The sequence below is a fragment of the Ovis canadensis genome, chromosome 6, assembly GCF_042477335.2.
Source record: "Ovis canadensis isolate MfBH-ARS-UI-01 breed Bighorn chromosome 6, ARS-UI_OviCan_v2, whole genome shotgun sequence".
Lineage (NCBI taxonomy): Eukaryota > Metazoa > Chordata > Mammalia > Artiodactyla > Bovidae > Ovis > Ovis canadensis.
Window position 1 is genome coordinate 62,005,168 of NC_091250.1, and position 13,969 is coordinate 62,019,136.

The 13,969-nt window shown below is 44.2% G+C and overlaps 1 protein-coding gene across 12 annotated transcripts in view; it reads left to right on the top strand.

The window, feature by feature from the left end:
- RBPJ (recombination signal binding protein for immunoglobulin kappa J region) overlaps nucleotides 1-13,969 on the top strand; it is a 237,102-nt gene that overhangs the window by 120,683 nt on the left and 102,450 nt on the right. For 2 of the 12 annotated variants that reach the window (XM_069593813.1, XM_069593816.1), the window contains exon 1: nucleotides 5,104-5,945. The exons of 1 other annotated variant lie outside the window; for it this stretch is intronic. Coding sequence is in view for 4 of the 11 variants with exons in the window: in XM_069593805.1 (XP_069449906.1) it covers nucleotides 4,816-4,874 (59 nt within the window). In the remaining 7 variants the exon portion in view is untranslated. Of the gene's footprint in view, nucleotides 1-3,678; nucleotides 3,834-3,928; nucleotides 3,981-4,438; nucleotides 5,946-13,969 lie in introns of those variants that run through there. 9 more of the 12 variants (XM_069593805.1, XM_069593814.1, XM_069593806.1 and 6 more) reach the window with 9 other exon arrangements.

Genomic DNA, 13,969 nt, shown 5'->3' on the forward strand with positions numbered 1-13,969 from the left:
CTTTGTGATCCTTCCACATAAGTACATAAAAAGCACCCTCTGCTTATTAACAAATGCATACTATTTGATTTTATGAATATATATATATATATTTTAAATAAATAAGACACCTCTTGATTGACATTTAGATTGTTACGGTATTCTCTACCATCACTAATGCTACACTATGAAAGTGAAAGTGAAATTCGCTCAGTTGTGTCCGACTGTTTTCAACACCATGGACAAGTCCATGGAATTCTCCAGGCCGGTATACTGGAGTGGGTAGCCTTTCCTTCCCCAGGGGATCTTCTCAACCCAGGGATCGAACCCAGATCTCCCACATTGCAGGCAGATTCTTTACCAGCTGAGCCACAAGGGAAGACCAATGCTACACTATATGTACAGGTAATTTCACAAATGTGAATATATTCATGGGACAGATTTCTAGAAACAGAGTTGTAGGATTAATAGGTAGAGATAAGTTTTATCAAAATGGTTTTCATAAAGATTATGATTCCTAGGTGGTGCTAGTGGTAAACAATCCGCCTGCCAATGCAGGTTAGACGTAAGACATGTCCGTTTGATCCCTGGGCGGGAAGATCCTCTGGAGAAGGGAATGGCAATCCACTCTAGTATTCTTGCCTGGAGAATCCCATGGACAGAGGAGCCTGGTGGGCTACAGTTCATAGGGTCACACAGAGTCGGACATGACTGAAGTGACTTAGCATGGCATACCCATTTTCACTCCACTAGCAACAGATGAGAATGCCTGTTTCTTTATATCCTGCCAATAGTGTTTTCTTTCCTGGCGGTGGTGGTTTAGTCGTTAAGTTGTGTCCGACTCTTGCAACCCCACGGACTGTAGCCTTCTAGGCTCCTTTATCCATGGGATTCTCCAGGCAAGAATACTGAAGTGGGTTGCCATTTCCTTCTCCAGGAGATCTTCCTGACCCAGGAATTAAACCCGGGTCCCCAGCATTGCAGGCAGATTCTTTACTGACTGAGCTATGAGGGAAGCTAAAATGGAAAGTAAAGGAAACACTTCAAGTTAAGTGTAGGCACAACTACTGGCCTAACTCAAGAGTAAGAATTGTTTTTTTGCAAAAAGTTAACATTAACACAGGTGTTTGCTCTATAGGCCTTCCCCAGGCAAGATGGCACTGGGGTATTCACTACTGGTCTAGTCTCGATATTCTTTTGAAGCCTAGAAGGCTTAGTGAGTCTTCAGAATAATTTTTAATCTATTCTAGAAGTGGAAGACATCCTATTCATTCTACAAATACTTACTGAGCACCTATCCTGCAGCAGGCATTGTTCTGATGGCTGAGATATGAACAATAAACAAAACAGACTAAAGTCCCTGCTCACATTAAGATTATAATGGGGGGGGGTAGGCAGATAATAGACACAATACACAGATCTGATGTATGGTATGTCAGTTTACAATAGGACCATGGGAAAAATAAAGAAAGAGGGAACAGGGAATACGAAGAGTTACTTCTGTGAAGGGTGGTCATGGAAGGGCTCACTGAGAAGGTGACATTTAAGCAAAGACCTGAAAGCAGTAAAGGAAGGATCTATAAGGCATCTAGGGAAAAGAGCAAAGACAGGAGTTGAGGGTGTGCCTGGTGCATCCTAGGAACACAAGGAATGATGCTGGTTGGGGCTCAGTGAGCAAGGGGAAGAGATGAGGTCGAGGTATGGGGTTTGGGAAGCAGGCCTCATAGGAAAATAGGAAAGCCATTGGAGAGTTCTAGAGAGTTACACTGAATTGTCTACTGAGAATAGACTGAGAAAAGGCAAAATGGATGAAGGCAGAACCAGTTATTAGACTTCTGGACAACAGGTGAGAAATGAGATGGGTTAGACTGGGCCGGTTGCCATAGAGGTGTGGATGTGTTTGGACTGTGAGTCTATTGTGAAGGTGGAGCCAGCAAGATTTTGTTAGGTTGAATGTTGGATGTAAGAAGGAAAGAAAGTGAGAATGACTCCAGGGTTCTTGGCTTAAATGGAAGGATGGAATATCATTTACTAGGACAGGGAAAGAATACAGGTAGTGCATGTATTAGGGTGAATGGGAGTTGTAATTTGAGTTACCATGGCTTTCTGTGGCTAGGGCTCTTAGACGGTAATGGTTCCAGATCAGATGAATAGCCTAGACCAGAGCATGACTGTAATGCCTTCTTGGGATAAAGGCTTGATTCCTTTGAAGGAATGTGTGCCCATGGGCACTGTTCTCTTGAAGCAAGCCTAATCCAAATTAGCTTTGCACTGAGATACCGCACTTAAGATTCTTAAATTTTCTCTTTCCGTTTGTGAACTACTTAATCAAAGGAATAGGAAAATGTGCATGCACACACACAACTAATAACCTTGAAGACAATTCAAAAACTTGATTTCTTGTCTACGGTATAACTAGCAGAATATGAACTCTATATGAGAGGAGTCACTGTTCTCCCAAATTCAAAAACTCAATTTAATTTTTCATTTGTGGGTCTACGATGTCATCAAGACACCAGCTCCGAGATAATGCCAGTCTAGACTGATACAGAACCCACACAAAGACAATCTCAAAAGTGCCTGATTGAAGAATCTAAACAGGAATTCACTGGACAAAAATCCATAAGGAAGGAATGCACTTAAATGAGTTGTGACTAAAGCACCTGGTAAAACGAGATCCAAAAATCGAAATGAGTATTTCAACAAACACATAAAAAGGTGAAGGAAAGCAAAACCAGTAAGTCATATAAGTGGAGAGAAAAAAAAAAAGACAGAAACTAACACACAGGGATTACTTCAAAAGGCTAAAAAGAGTTTAGACTCTGCGATTTCATGGACTGCAGCCCTCCAGGCTCCTCTGTCCAAGGGATTCTCCAGGCAAGAACTCTGTAGTGGGTAGCTATTCCCTTCTCCAGGGGAATTTCCCGACCCAGGGATTCAACGGGGGTCTCCTGCATTGCAGGCTGATTCTTTACCGTCTGAGCCAGCAGGGAAGCCTAAAACAGATTAGAGGGAAGAAAAATTTAAAATGCGTCCTTGAATGGGAGGCGAAATCTATACAAGTGTACAACGTCAGAGCACAGAGAGCAGCACTTTTCCCTAGCTAACAAGCAAGACCATCGGTACCTCAGAAAGAAAACGACCAACTGCTAGTAGAGAGTAGCTAAGGGAATCCAAAAGCAAGTACAGTGGTGGCCAGACTGGGTGACTCAGAGGCATGACTCAAACTCGACACTGGGGGTGTCAGCTCCCGGAGGCCGGGGGCGCGGCGTCAAACACATTTTAGGAAAGTACCAGGCGCGTGGACGGCGACAGGAAACCTCCCCGGGGAGCGGCCTAGGGCTCCTCCTGCCCTCGAGTCTGACCTCTTACCATCCGCACCAGGAGGAGTTTCTAATCTCCAGGTTTCCCCTTCTTTTAGAATCCGCCCCTCCACCACCCCCACTTTCCTTCCACAAAGCGTCACGCGGCGTGTGTGTGCGAGACGTCGGGCCCCTCCCAGCCGCCCTCCGCCCTGCGCTCCCCGCCACGCGCCCCCCAGCCCCGCCTCCTCCGCGAGCCGCTCCCTTCCCACCCCTCCCGCCGCCCGGGCACGCGCGGCACGAACGGCGCTGGGAGCTGTACTAGACAAACACCTGTCCCGCCTGGGCCCCGCGAGATTTGGGGCAAAAGCATAGACAACAGTGGGCGCGTTCTCGCGAGGTTTAGGGAATTTCCCACGGCCCGTGTTGTGTCTGAATCGAGTAGTGGAAGGCGGTGGGAAGGAGGTGTAGCGTGAGACCCGGCTGCCCGCATTGGACACATGCGCAGTGCCGCTCGCGCGTGCCGCGCCAATCCTGCAGCGCCTTCAGCAGGTTTCGGGCTGTGCATTCCAGTTTTCCGGGTTTTGGGGCTCCCTGCAGGAGGCAGTGCTGGATCTGGGAATCTCTAGGAATTGAAAGGGCAAAGCGGGGGGGGGGGGAAGGGGGGGAAGAAAGGGGTGCTGCAGGTTGGAAGGACGGGTAGGGTTCGAGTCCTGCACCTTTCTTGTATGCCCAGACAGGCCAAATTTGCTCGGAGGCTTCCCGGTTTAAGTCGCTGAGATACACTTTGGGCAGCGAGCTGCGTCCTCCACTGTGCCAGGCCCATGGGAGGACCTTGTCAGACTCTGTCCCCATATACCACCCGGGTTCACAGCCGTCTTGGGTCTGCGATGAGGTCCTGTGGAGGTTTACGCGACAGATAGCTCCCCGCTTCAGGCAGAACCTCTGAGTTATGTGCTTGCTGGGGCAGTGGTGGCTTTCAATTACAGTACAGTTTTCACCCCTGGAGAAAGCTTCGCAGCGCTCCGGCGTCTGTATGCAAGGTGGACACAGTAGTGGTGACTTTGCCAGAGGCCTTGGCCTGACCTTATTTCACACCCAAGGAGAAGAAAGCTAAGGCAATAGAGTTCAACCTCAAAAAAGTTTTTCGTTTACAGAGCTCTGGTGGCTACCCAGGGGGTCGAGTGAACGAAGTTGCTGGTTTGTTACCCCTCCGAACTCCAGGCATCTTTGTAGCTCCAGGACCTAACGCTGACATTACCGTAAAGCAGGCGTCCAATGAACGTGTGAATGAATGAAAAGGGCTGGGAACTAAAGTGAGCGGGAAGCCACTTGGAAAACACCCATTTGAGGAGGTGTTTCATCTAGGCCTGTGAAACGCGGCAGATTTTCCCAGGACCCCTCCTCTCTACTCTGGGCTCCGCCTCCTGACCCCTCCATTCCCCGTCCCCCTGTAATCCCCTCCGGTTTTCCTCAGTCTCCACGTACGTCCCTCAGGGCGCGTCCCAAAACCCGGATAACCGGAGCGCTCCCCATGGACCAGATGGAGGGTTCGCCTGCGGAGGAGCCGCTTGCGCATGCTCCATCGCTTGGGTAGGTTTCCAGGGAAGGCAGCGAGCTGGATCCCCTAAGCTGTTGGCGGCGCGAGGCGTCTGGCTCTTTGCGGCTGCTGCGAGGGGAAAAAGAGCGCGGGGGCTGGGTGGAATCGAGGAGTGAGGAAAAAGGGAAGGGGCGGGGGAGAGGGACCAGGGAAGGCGTCGGGGGAATCTCGCGAGGGTTGGAGTTTTGGCGAGAGTTTGTGGAAGATGGCGCCTGTTGTGACAGGGTAAGTCTTGGGGAATCCGAGCGCAGGGAACCGGGAAAGTTGCGGGCGTCCAGCAGCCCGCGGCGGGCGGCGGGTTCGAGGGCCGCGGCACGCTTGGCGTCCGGGAGCCGCGGGGGCGGTGTCGCGTGCGCCGAGCGCGGCGGCGGCGGCGGCGGCGTGTGGCCGTGCGCTGCCCGCTCTGCGCCGCCGTGGCTCGGGCTCCGGCGCGTGAGGGCGGGCGGCGGCGGCGGCGAGGCCGGCGGGTGCGGGTGTGAGTGCGGCCCGGGAGCGCGGGGCCCGCGGGCGCCGTGCCCGCCGCGCGCCTTCCGCGCCGCCGCTCGCCGGCCCTGCCTCCCAGCCCCGCGCAGCTTTGTTCCTCGGGGCCGTCGCCGCCGTCTCGCCGGGCCGGTGCCCCCAGTCCCGTGCGCTTTGTCTTTCCCCGCTGCCCCCCGCTACTCTCTACCCCCGGCCCTTTGTTTCGCCGCCCTGGGCGCTTTGTCCGACCCGTCGCGCCCCGCATCCTTTCTCCCTCTCCTCCCCTCAGCTGTCCTTCCTCCCGAACCCCTTTGTTGTCCCCCTCTCTATTCGGTAGCTTAGTGACCTGCCTCAGCCCAGGCACTAGATTTCTGTCTTTCAATTTTTATTGCTTTATTTCTTTCGAGCGTTTCCCTCTCACCTTTCTGCTTGGTCCGTGATTACCCCCGGAGGCTTTGTCTCCCCCATCCAGTGGCTTATTTGCTTGGCACCCCCTTCACCTCCCAAGATCGGTTGATTTATCCACTACCCACGGTGTTTGTCGGCTGAGCTGTCTCAGCCCCGGGGACTCCATCTGGTGTTTCTACGGGAAGACAGACCCTACGGTTTGTTGTTGTTATGGGTCTCAAAGCTGCGTGGGGATACTTAGTTTCTTCCTCGGCGCTCCTCCTCTCCGGCACCCTTTTCTCTCGGGATAGCGTGCACACCTCCCTACCATCCCTTTCTCTCGGGATTACAGTGTCTGCAGTTTTTTTCGCGGTCTCTTTGGGCGCCTGGTTGTTTTGCGTGGAAAAAGTAGCACTGGGAAAAGACCCTGGTCTCCTGATTATTGCCGTGCCTGCCCCGCCTCTAGGTTTCTGACGGCCTAGGCCAAGGGCGGCTGTCGTAGCTTTGCATCTGGATTAGCTGAGGGTGTTGTAGAGGCGCAAGGTGTATTTTTCTGTTGATATGTGAGAATACTTTCAGTTTTCATGTTGGATATTCATTGGTGTGTGCGTAGCAGTTGAGTGCATTTTGGTGTTGAAAAAACGTGTGAATGCTGGGGTGGAGAATTTCAGCATTTTCAGGATTCTAGATTTAGAGTTCAGTTATTTTATCAGTAACTCCTACTTTGCAAAGAAAAAGGGAGGGAATTTTGCTGCTTGGGAATTTGGTACAACTGTTTTACCTTTTATTAATTTTTAGATAGTTTACAGTTATGTGCTTTTGCCTCTAGATTTATGACAGCCCTTCTGCCTCATCTTTGAAGTTGAAATGAGGCAAGCGCTTAAGAGTGCTATTTGGGTTGATGAATACTGCTAGAATCTTGTGGAATGCATTCATCAAATGCAGTTAAAAGACATTTAAGTGATAATCTTTAAGGTAACAGGGCTTCTAGTGTTAAAAGAGCTTTAATTTGTTCAGAGTGCTTACTGTTACGGAAATATTAAAAGCTTGGAGTTTTCTGTGGAAGTTGGGGGAAGGTGGTCTGGTGTACTTAAATGCTGCCTAAATATTCTGGTGCTGAAATAATAGGTATTAGATTTTACAGTGTTACTAGACTGAATAAACTGTTCAGAACACTGTCCCCCCGACTAGCTGATCCTTACTTTAGAAGATATGTTATCTATAAATATCATTTGGAGTGTTTTTTCATTTATAAACCAGGAGACGTGCTACTAGTAGAGGATATTATAAGCGTGAGGAATATTGGTGCTGTGGAAAGCATTTTTTTTTTTGAGGCCTTGGTTAGAACTAGTTTGAATTAGTTTACTTTTAATTAATTGAAAATCACCTTTCATAATTGATGCGAGAGGCTTGTGTGAAAATTTGCAGTCTGGGTTCCATGAGTGGTTTCCACCAACAATCATTTCGTCTTCCTTATTTGATTCTAGTGCACACTTATTCTTTTGAAGGTAAAATCTTGAGCACACACTGTTGTTTCTGCCTGTAAGCAAAGTGTAAAGTGTATGAATGGAAGGTATTTAGCTCTGACTTGTGCAGATAAGAATGAGAACACAAACATCATAAAAGCAACTTAAAAAAATCAAGTTTTGTTTTTTGTTTTTAAATTGTGTAAGACCTTTATTTTGTGACCAAATAAAACAGCACTTTTATTAAATTATGTCAAACAGCAGCATATTTAGAAACATACAGCATGAGTTGTGATTGGGAAACTTTCATTCAGATTATTGACTATTAAAGCTTTAAATTTATTGTGCATGCAAATTGCAGATAGGTCTGTAGAGTATATTTTCAGGAAGAAGTATGAGAGACTCAGTATTTTCACAACTATTCTAACATACGGATTCTAAATAAGTTTAAAACTTAACCTATTGTTCTATACCAGCCGATTTCTATCAGTATCTTAAGTGGCTAAGATAAAAAATAATTTGGGGAGAGGAGGAAGCCACTCTTGACGGCTGTAATTCATTAAACAATCTTTGCCACTCTTGATGGACAAAGTTTTAGGGGGAAAATGGTGTTTGAAAGTTCTTGCAAATCTTAATTGTGGTATTTGGTCATTTTTAAAGATGTATTTTAAGAACCTAGGACTTGGCTTTAAAACATTATTTTATATTTTGCTTCCTCCTAATACGAAATCTCATGTTATTTCAACTAGGGGCAGTATTTTCTCATGGATTGACTAAAAGTTGTTATTTTTGGCATCTGGCTTTGTGATTATTTCCAAGTTACTCTGCTTCCCCTGGGCCAATTTCCTAACTATGTAGTAAAATGGGAATTGTAGTAACTTGCCACATCTGCACAGGACTGCTGTGCCTTAGGATTTGCAGAAAGCATCATTGGATGAAAGGTGTGGCTAAAAATCTAGGAATTCTTACTGAAATAAGCTGATGTGAAGTATGTCATATTTTATAGAAAATCATGTAGAAGGGTATGAACTAAAGTTCTTGGGAAATCACAGTGGTGATAGTGGGATGAAAAACCCCTGAATATGTACTATAGTTTGGGTAGTAAAATCGATTCTTTCTTTTTTAAAAAAAGGGACAGGGATAAGTAAAACAAATTACAAGGGTGTGTGTGTGTGTGTGTGTGTGTGTGTGTGTGTGTGTGTGTGTGTTGTGTAAGAGACTGAAGATCTGTCAGACTCAGATGTAATAACACATTTTAAATTGTGGGATACTTTTCCTCTGTTGATTTGTTTTCCACACATGGTAATTTTTTAAAATGGTAGCACAAAACGTTTTCATTAGACTCCAGGCCAGAATGTTAATAGTAATAACTAATGTTCAGTATACCTGATATATTTTTTAACACTTTGTCATTTGCTCTCAGTATTTTCCAACAAGCAGGACCTTAATTTTGGACTTGACCTTTGGCCTAGGAAAGTCTTTTGCATTTGGGAGACACTGTAGATATTTATTGAACAAACAAAACCTGTTGCTTCTCTGTTCCTGGTAGATGATGTCATGTCCCATTAGTTCTGCAAACTAGGTGTTCTTTCTAAAACTAACCCTTTAGATTTAATCACTAAGAACTAATAATTTTCTCTTCTGAGGAGCTCTTGAATCTCTCTTCCATCCTCACTGCCGCAGTTCATGCTGTCATCGTTCTCACCTGTCTTGCTATAAACATTGCAGCTTGCTCTTTCTGCTTGTAGACTCACCTTCTGTGTCCAACTTCCACATAGTCTTTCTGGAGTGAATCTGATCACTTCACTCCTTAGTTTAAAAACCTTTCAATGGCTCCCCCTAGCAGCTTTTGTTAAGAGAGGCAGCAGAGTACAGAGTTTATGAGCTCACTTAGGATTTAATCTGAACTGGGTTCCTATTTTGTCTTTGCCACAACCTCAGTAAGATTGACAAGCGATTTCACCTCTCCTTGCCTCCTCCATGAGTTGCAGGGTAATTATTTTTAGCTCAGCGGGTTGCTGTGAAAAGTAAATGGAATAAAACATTTTAGGATGCTTGGTACAAAGCAGGTGCTGAAAAAAATGTTAGGATGGCATGTAGGGGCTTCTATAGTTATTTCATTTACCTTTTCTTCAGTGAGACTGTCTGCCTTTCTGTCCCTTCATATTCAATTCTCCAGCCATATTTAAGAATTTGGAGTTCCTTGCTTGGGCTCAGTCAGCAGTTTAATATATCCACGTGCTTGACAAGTGCTGGGGTTTGTAGATTTGGGTCTGAGGATATTCTAACTGGATTCACCAGGCTGGGTTCAGTGCCTCTGCATGTATTCTTAAAGAACCAGGTGTAATTCACTTGGAAGTGTCGTAACACAATTTTTTTTCATACTATATTCTTATACTCAAAAGAGTGTCTAGAACATGATGGGAGCTTCAGTAAAAAGTTTTTGGACAAAGGACTTGGAGGACTTTGAAGCCTTGATACAACATGGTTCGTGTAAGCAGAATTTGATGTGTATACGGAATATGTTGATTCCATAAGGAACTTAGCTGCTGAAATACCCAAAGGAATTTATATTTTCAGCTGAAGGCAGCCCATAGCTCCTGAGAATACTGCAGTACAATTCTTAGGCAAAAGCTCCTTTGGATTATTAGAAAATAGTGTATTGTTTGTACAAACTGACAGGCTTAAATATCGTGTTTTTTTTTTTTTTGTATATTCAGTTGACTGTTCAGTGTTTCTCACAAGGTTACATCATTTTTAAGTGTTTTAAATACTTCTTAGATGCATAGGGACATATATTAAACCTTAGAACTCTGTAGACTGCTTTTTTTGGGATCCATGTCTTTGAACCAAATAAGTTGGTAATCTTCAGGAAGACTCAGGCTTTGTACACAAATTACTCACAGATAATCTCTCCAAGCTTCAGGTTCTACCTCTATAAAATAACGAATGATATTTTTGTTGTATTTATCGGTGAGGCACACTGACTATCAAGTAAGGTTAAATATGTGTCAGATAAAACAGTGTGTGTGTAAGTAATTTGTAAATCATAAAGTTCTGTGTACAAATACTTTAATTATAGTAATCAGTTTCTTTTGGTGACCTTTTGCAGTCAGGATTCAAGATGGACCTTTTTATCTTGCAACCTGTGGTTTGTGGGTCATGTTTTAGAAAGGAGCAGTGTATTTAGTGTAGAGGACCACAGCCCTTGAGGTATGTTCCTTGGCGTTTTGAGCAGACATATTTGGTACATTATTGCTTTGACCGTGCATGTTGTTACGGAGTAATCCCCAACTTTTGGGGGTCTGCTTCTGGTCACTCTAGTCTCCGCTTGGACAGCTATAATGATGAAGGAACGTTGAATGTCCAATTGCTACCATCTCTCAGACACCCTGCCCACAGTTCTGGATGCCCTGTAGGCCTGGCACAACATCGTGATATCATTTATGCTTCACTAGGCCTGCTTCTGCTTCAGGAGGTGAAATGATATCCTGATGGTGTGAAAAGGGTAATGCATTTCCTGCACACAGTTTACTACTGGGGAAGAAACAAGTGTTGGGGGGCACTGTGGCTTGCTTTGTATAATTGGTTGTAGTTACTTAGCTGTATAAATGTTTGTGTAGGTTTGTTGTGTTTCGACAATGCAGAGTGATGAGCATGACAACTTTTTAGTCAGGTTGTAAGTTCATGACAGTTTTAGGAATATTGAAATTATTTAAGTTTACAAAAGCAAAAAGAAATTACTGCTTCTTAGGTATCCTAAGTGGCAAACGCCTTGCAGTGAAGATGCTGCACTAGTTGGATGGGAGATGGAATACACTAGAAAATCAAATTGACCCCTTTAAATTCCCCACCCATGCTTTCTTTTCTATATTCAATATATTTAATTTAGCCCTAGAACTAATGTTTTTTGTGTATGTGTTAATTAGAGTTATAAATGAATAAGAATTTTTTTCTCACTAAGTTTATATAACTAGGAAAAATGTTGATTGCTTTGAAGTGAAAGTTGCTCAGTCATGTCTGACTGTTTGCGACCCCATGGACTATACAGTCCATGGCATTCTCCAGGGCAGAATACTGGGGTGGGTAGCCTTTCCCTTCTCCAGGGGATCTTCCCAACCCAGGGATCGAACCCAGGTCTCCCACATTGCAGATGGATCGTTTTCCAGATGAGCCACAAGGGGAGCCCAAGAATACTGGGGTGGATAGCCTGTCCCTTCTCCAGCGGATTTTCCTGACCTAGGAATCCAACCAGGGTCTTCTGCGTTGCAGGCGGATTCTTTGCCAACTGAGTTATGAGGGAAGCACAGCTTTATGAAACCCTATTTTTTTAAAATTACATGATAAAGATTGTGTTATATAACTACAATAGTAGTTGCCTTATAAAATAGGGAATCAGTGTTACAGATTCTTTTATTATTATAAATAACTTCTTTTGTAACAAGGGTATATTCTCTTTTTAGAAAAGTGCTGCTGCACTAAGATCTTGCTTTATTTTTCCAGCATACTTTTTCTTTTGGCTGTGCTGCATGGCTTGTGGGTTCTTAGTTCCCCCATCAGGGATCAAACCTGTTTCTCAGCAGCGAAAGTGCTGAGTCCTCTAACAACTGGACCACCAGAGAATTGCTTCTTTTTTTTCCTTTTTTCTTTCTTAAATGGAACTTTTTTAAAAAACGGTAGTTTTAGGTTCACAGCAAAATTGAGGGGAATATTTTCTATGTACTTCTTGCCCCCACACAAATCACCTCTATTATCAGTATCCCCCAATAGAGTGATATATTTGTTATAATTGATGAATTTACATTGACACGTTATATCTCCCCAAATCCATAGTTTACAGTGGGGTTCACTGTACATTGGGGTACATTCTGTAGGTTTGGACAAGTGTGTGTGTGCGTGCCTGCGTGCTCAGTCATCTCCAACTCTGCGGCCCCGTGGATTGTAGCTTGTCAGGCTCCTCTGTCCATGAGATTATCCCACACGGATTCTGGAGTGCATTGCTGTTTCCTCCTCCAGAGGATCTTCCCAGCCCAGGGATTGAACCTGCATCTCCTATGGCTCCTGCATGGGCAGGCAGATTCTTTACCACTGAGCCACCTGGGAAGGCCTTGGACAAATACACCTACAAATGTATCTCCCATGTAGTAGCACACAGAGTAGTTTCATTGCCCTGTAAAATCCTTTGGGCCCTGCCTGTCCATTTCTCTCTCTTTCCCTTATCTCATCATGGCAACCCCTGAACTGTTTATTGTCTCCATAGTGTCCAGCATACTTTTTCAAATCATTTAACTTTTGATTTGAATATGAGGAAATTTTTCATGCAAAAAATTATATAGTTCTGTACAGAGCTCCTGATTTATCCACTAACTGGAGAAAGTGAAAGTCACCCTGTTGTGTCTGACTATTTGTGACCCCATGGAATATACAGTCCATGGCATTCTCCAGGCCGGGATACTGGAGTGGGTAGCCTTTCCATTCTCCAGGGGATCTGCTGAAACCTAGCTAACTGAGTATTTACAAATGGGAAAGTCTGAATGAGGTGAACAGGCGGAAGAGCACCTACAGAGCTGGGAGTCTGTTTCCACCAGGTTTTAAGTAAATACTGAGTATTTTTGCATACTTTTGTAATATTTGACATACTTTTGTAACATTAGACATCTTTCTGCAAGTATGTAAATACATCTGTATTATCTTTTTTTCTGTCTGTGTATTTAATCTATCAGCTGAGCTTCATAAAAACTGGATCACTATTTTACTTACGTTGCATAATTGTGGAGCAGCTGCTATTGGCTAGATTGTACAATACTTGCTGGATGAACAGGACTTCAATGGATTTAATAAAATATAAAACTTGCCGCTAGGTGGCACTTAGTTTAAGTGATAAATAAAGCTGACGTTCAACTAGATTGGTTTTTCTATGTAGAGCCCATTGATAAAATGACCCACTGGATTCATTCATGTTCAGCTCTCTGCCAGTTTTGGACTGTACTTTCTGAAGTGGGATATGAAACATATAGCAAATAGAAACCTAACTTAGAGTGTTGAAAAACAGAAAGTGTAATGGCATTAGAGTATGTCCTGTGAAAAGAAGCTGAAGTGAAGCTTAGTGAAATTGACAGGTGATCAAATTTTCCACTGCTGAGTGTATTTAAAGTGAAGTCTTAGATTTTAGGCCTTGTTCTTTTTTAAGAATTTGTGGATCGTTTTAAAGAAGATTGGGAATCAGTTTCTTCTTGGATTTAATGAAAGATAATGGAGAAGTGTGGTCTGTAGGGATACCGGACTACGATTCTATATCCTCTTATTTATATTCTGGTATGCTGTCCTCTTCTTGTTGTGGAATAACATATCATAGAAAGTAACTGCATCCTGTGTGACAAAAATTGTTATATCCATTAGATTCAGCAAACTTCAGATCTGGAAAAGACTTTGTTAATCATATGCTCTAAAGTAATTACTCACTGAAATGTAGGCACAGATTAAATAATTTACCCGTAGCTAATGGCTGAGACACATTGAGTATCTGAGCTGAGACTAGTGTGGGAAGAGCTTTATGCTGGTCTTTTATTCTTTTGTGTTTATACCACTCTGCTGCCTTTTGAAGTTACATGCACTTTGTTTTTTAAAATACTTTTCTTCCCCTATTTTTGTGGGCTTAGATGAAGAATACAAATCTTGCAGCCCCAGGCTTGGGAGTGCGACTGCCAGTTTGCTTAACAGACGTCAACTCGAAGCCTTTCCCCTTTTCTGTTTCCCTGTTCTTTATCTTGTACTGT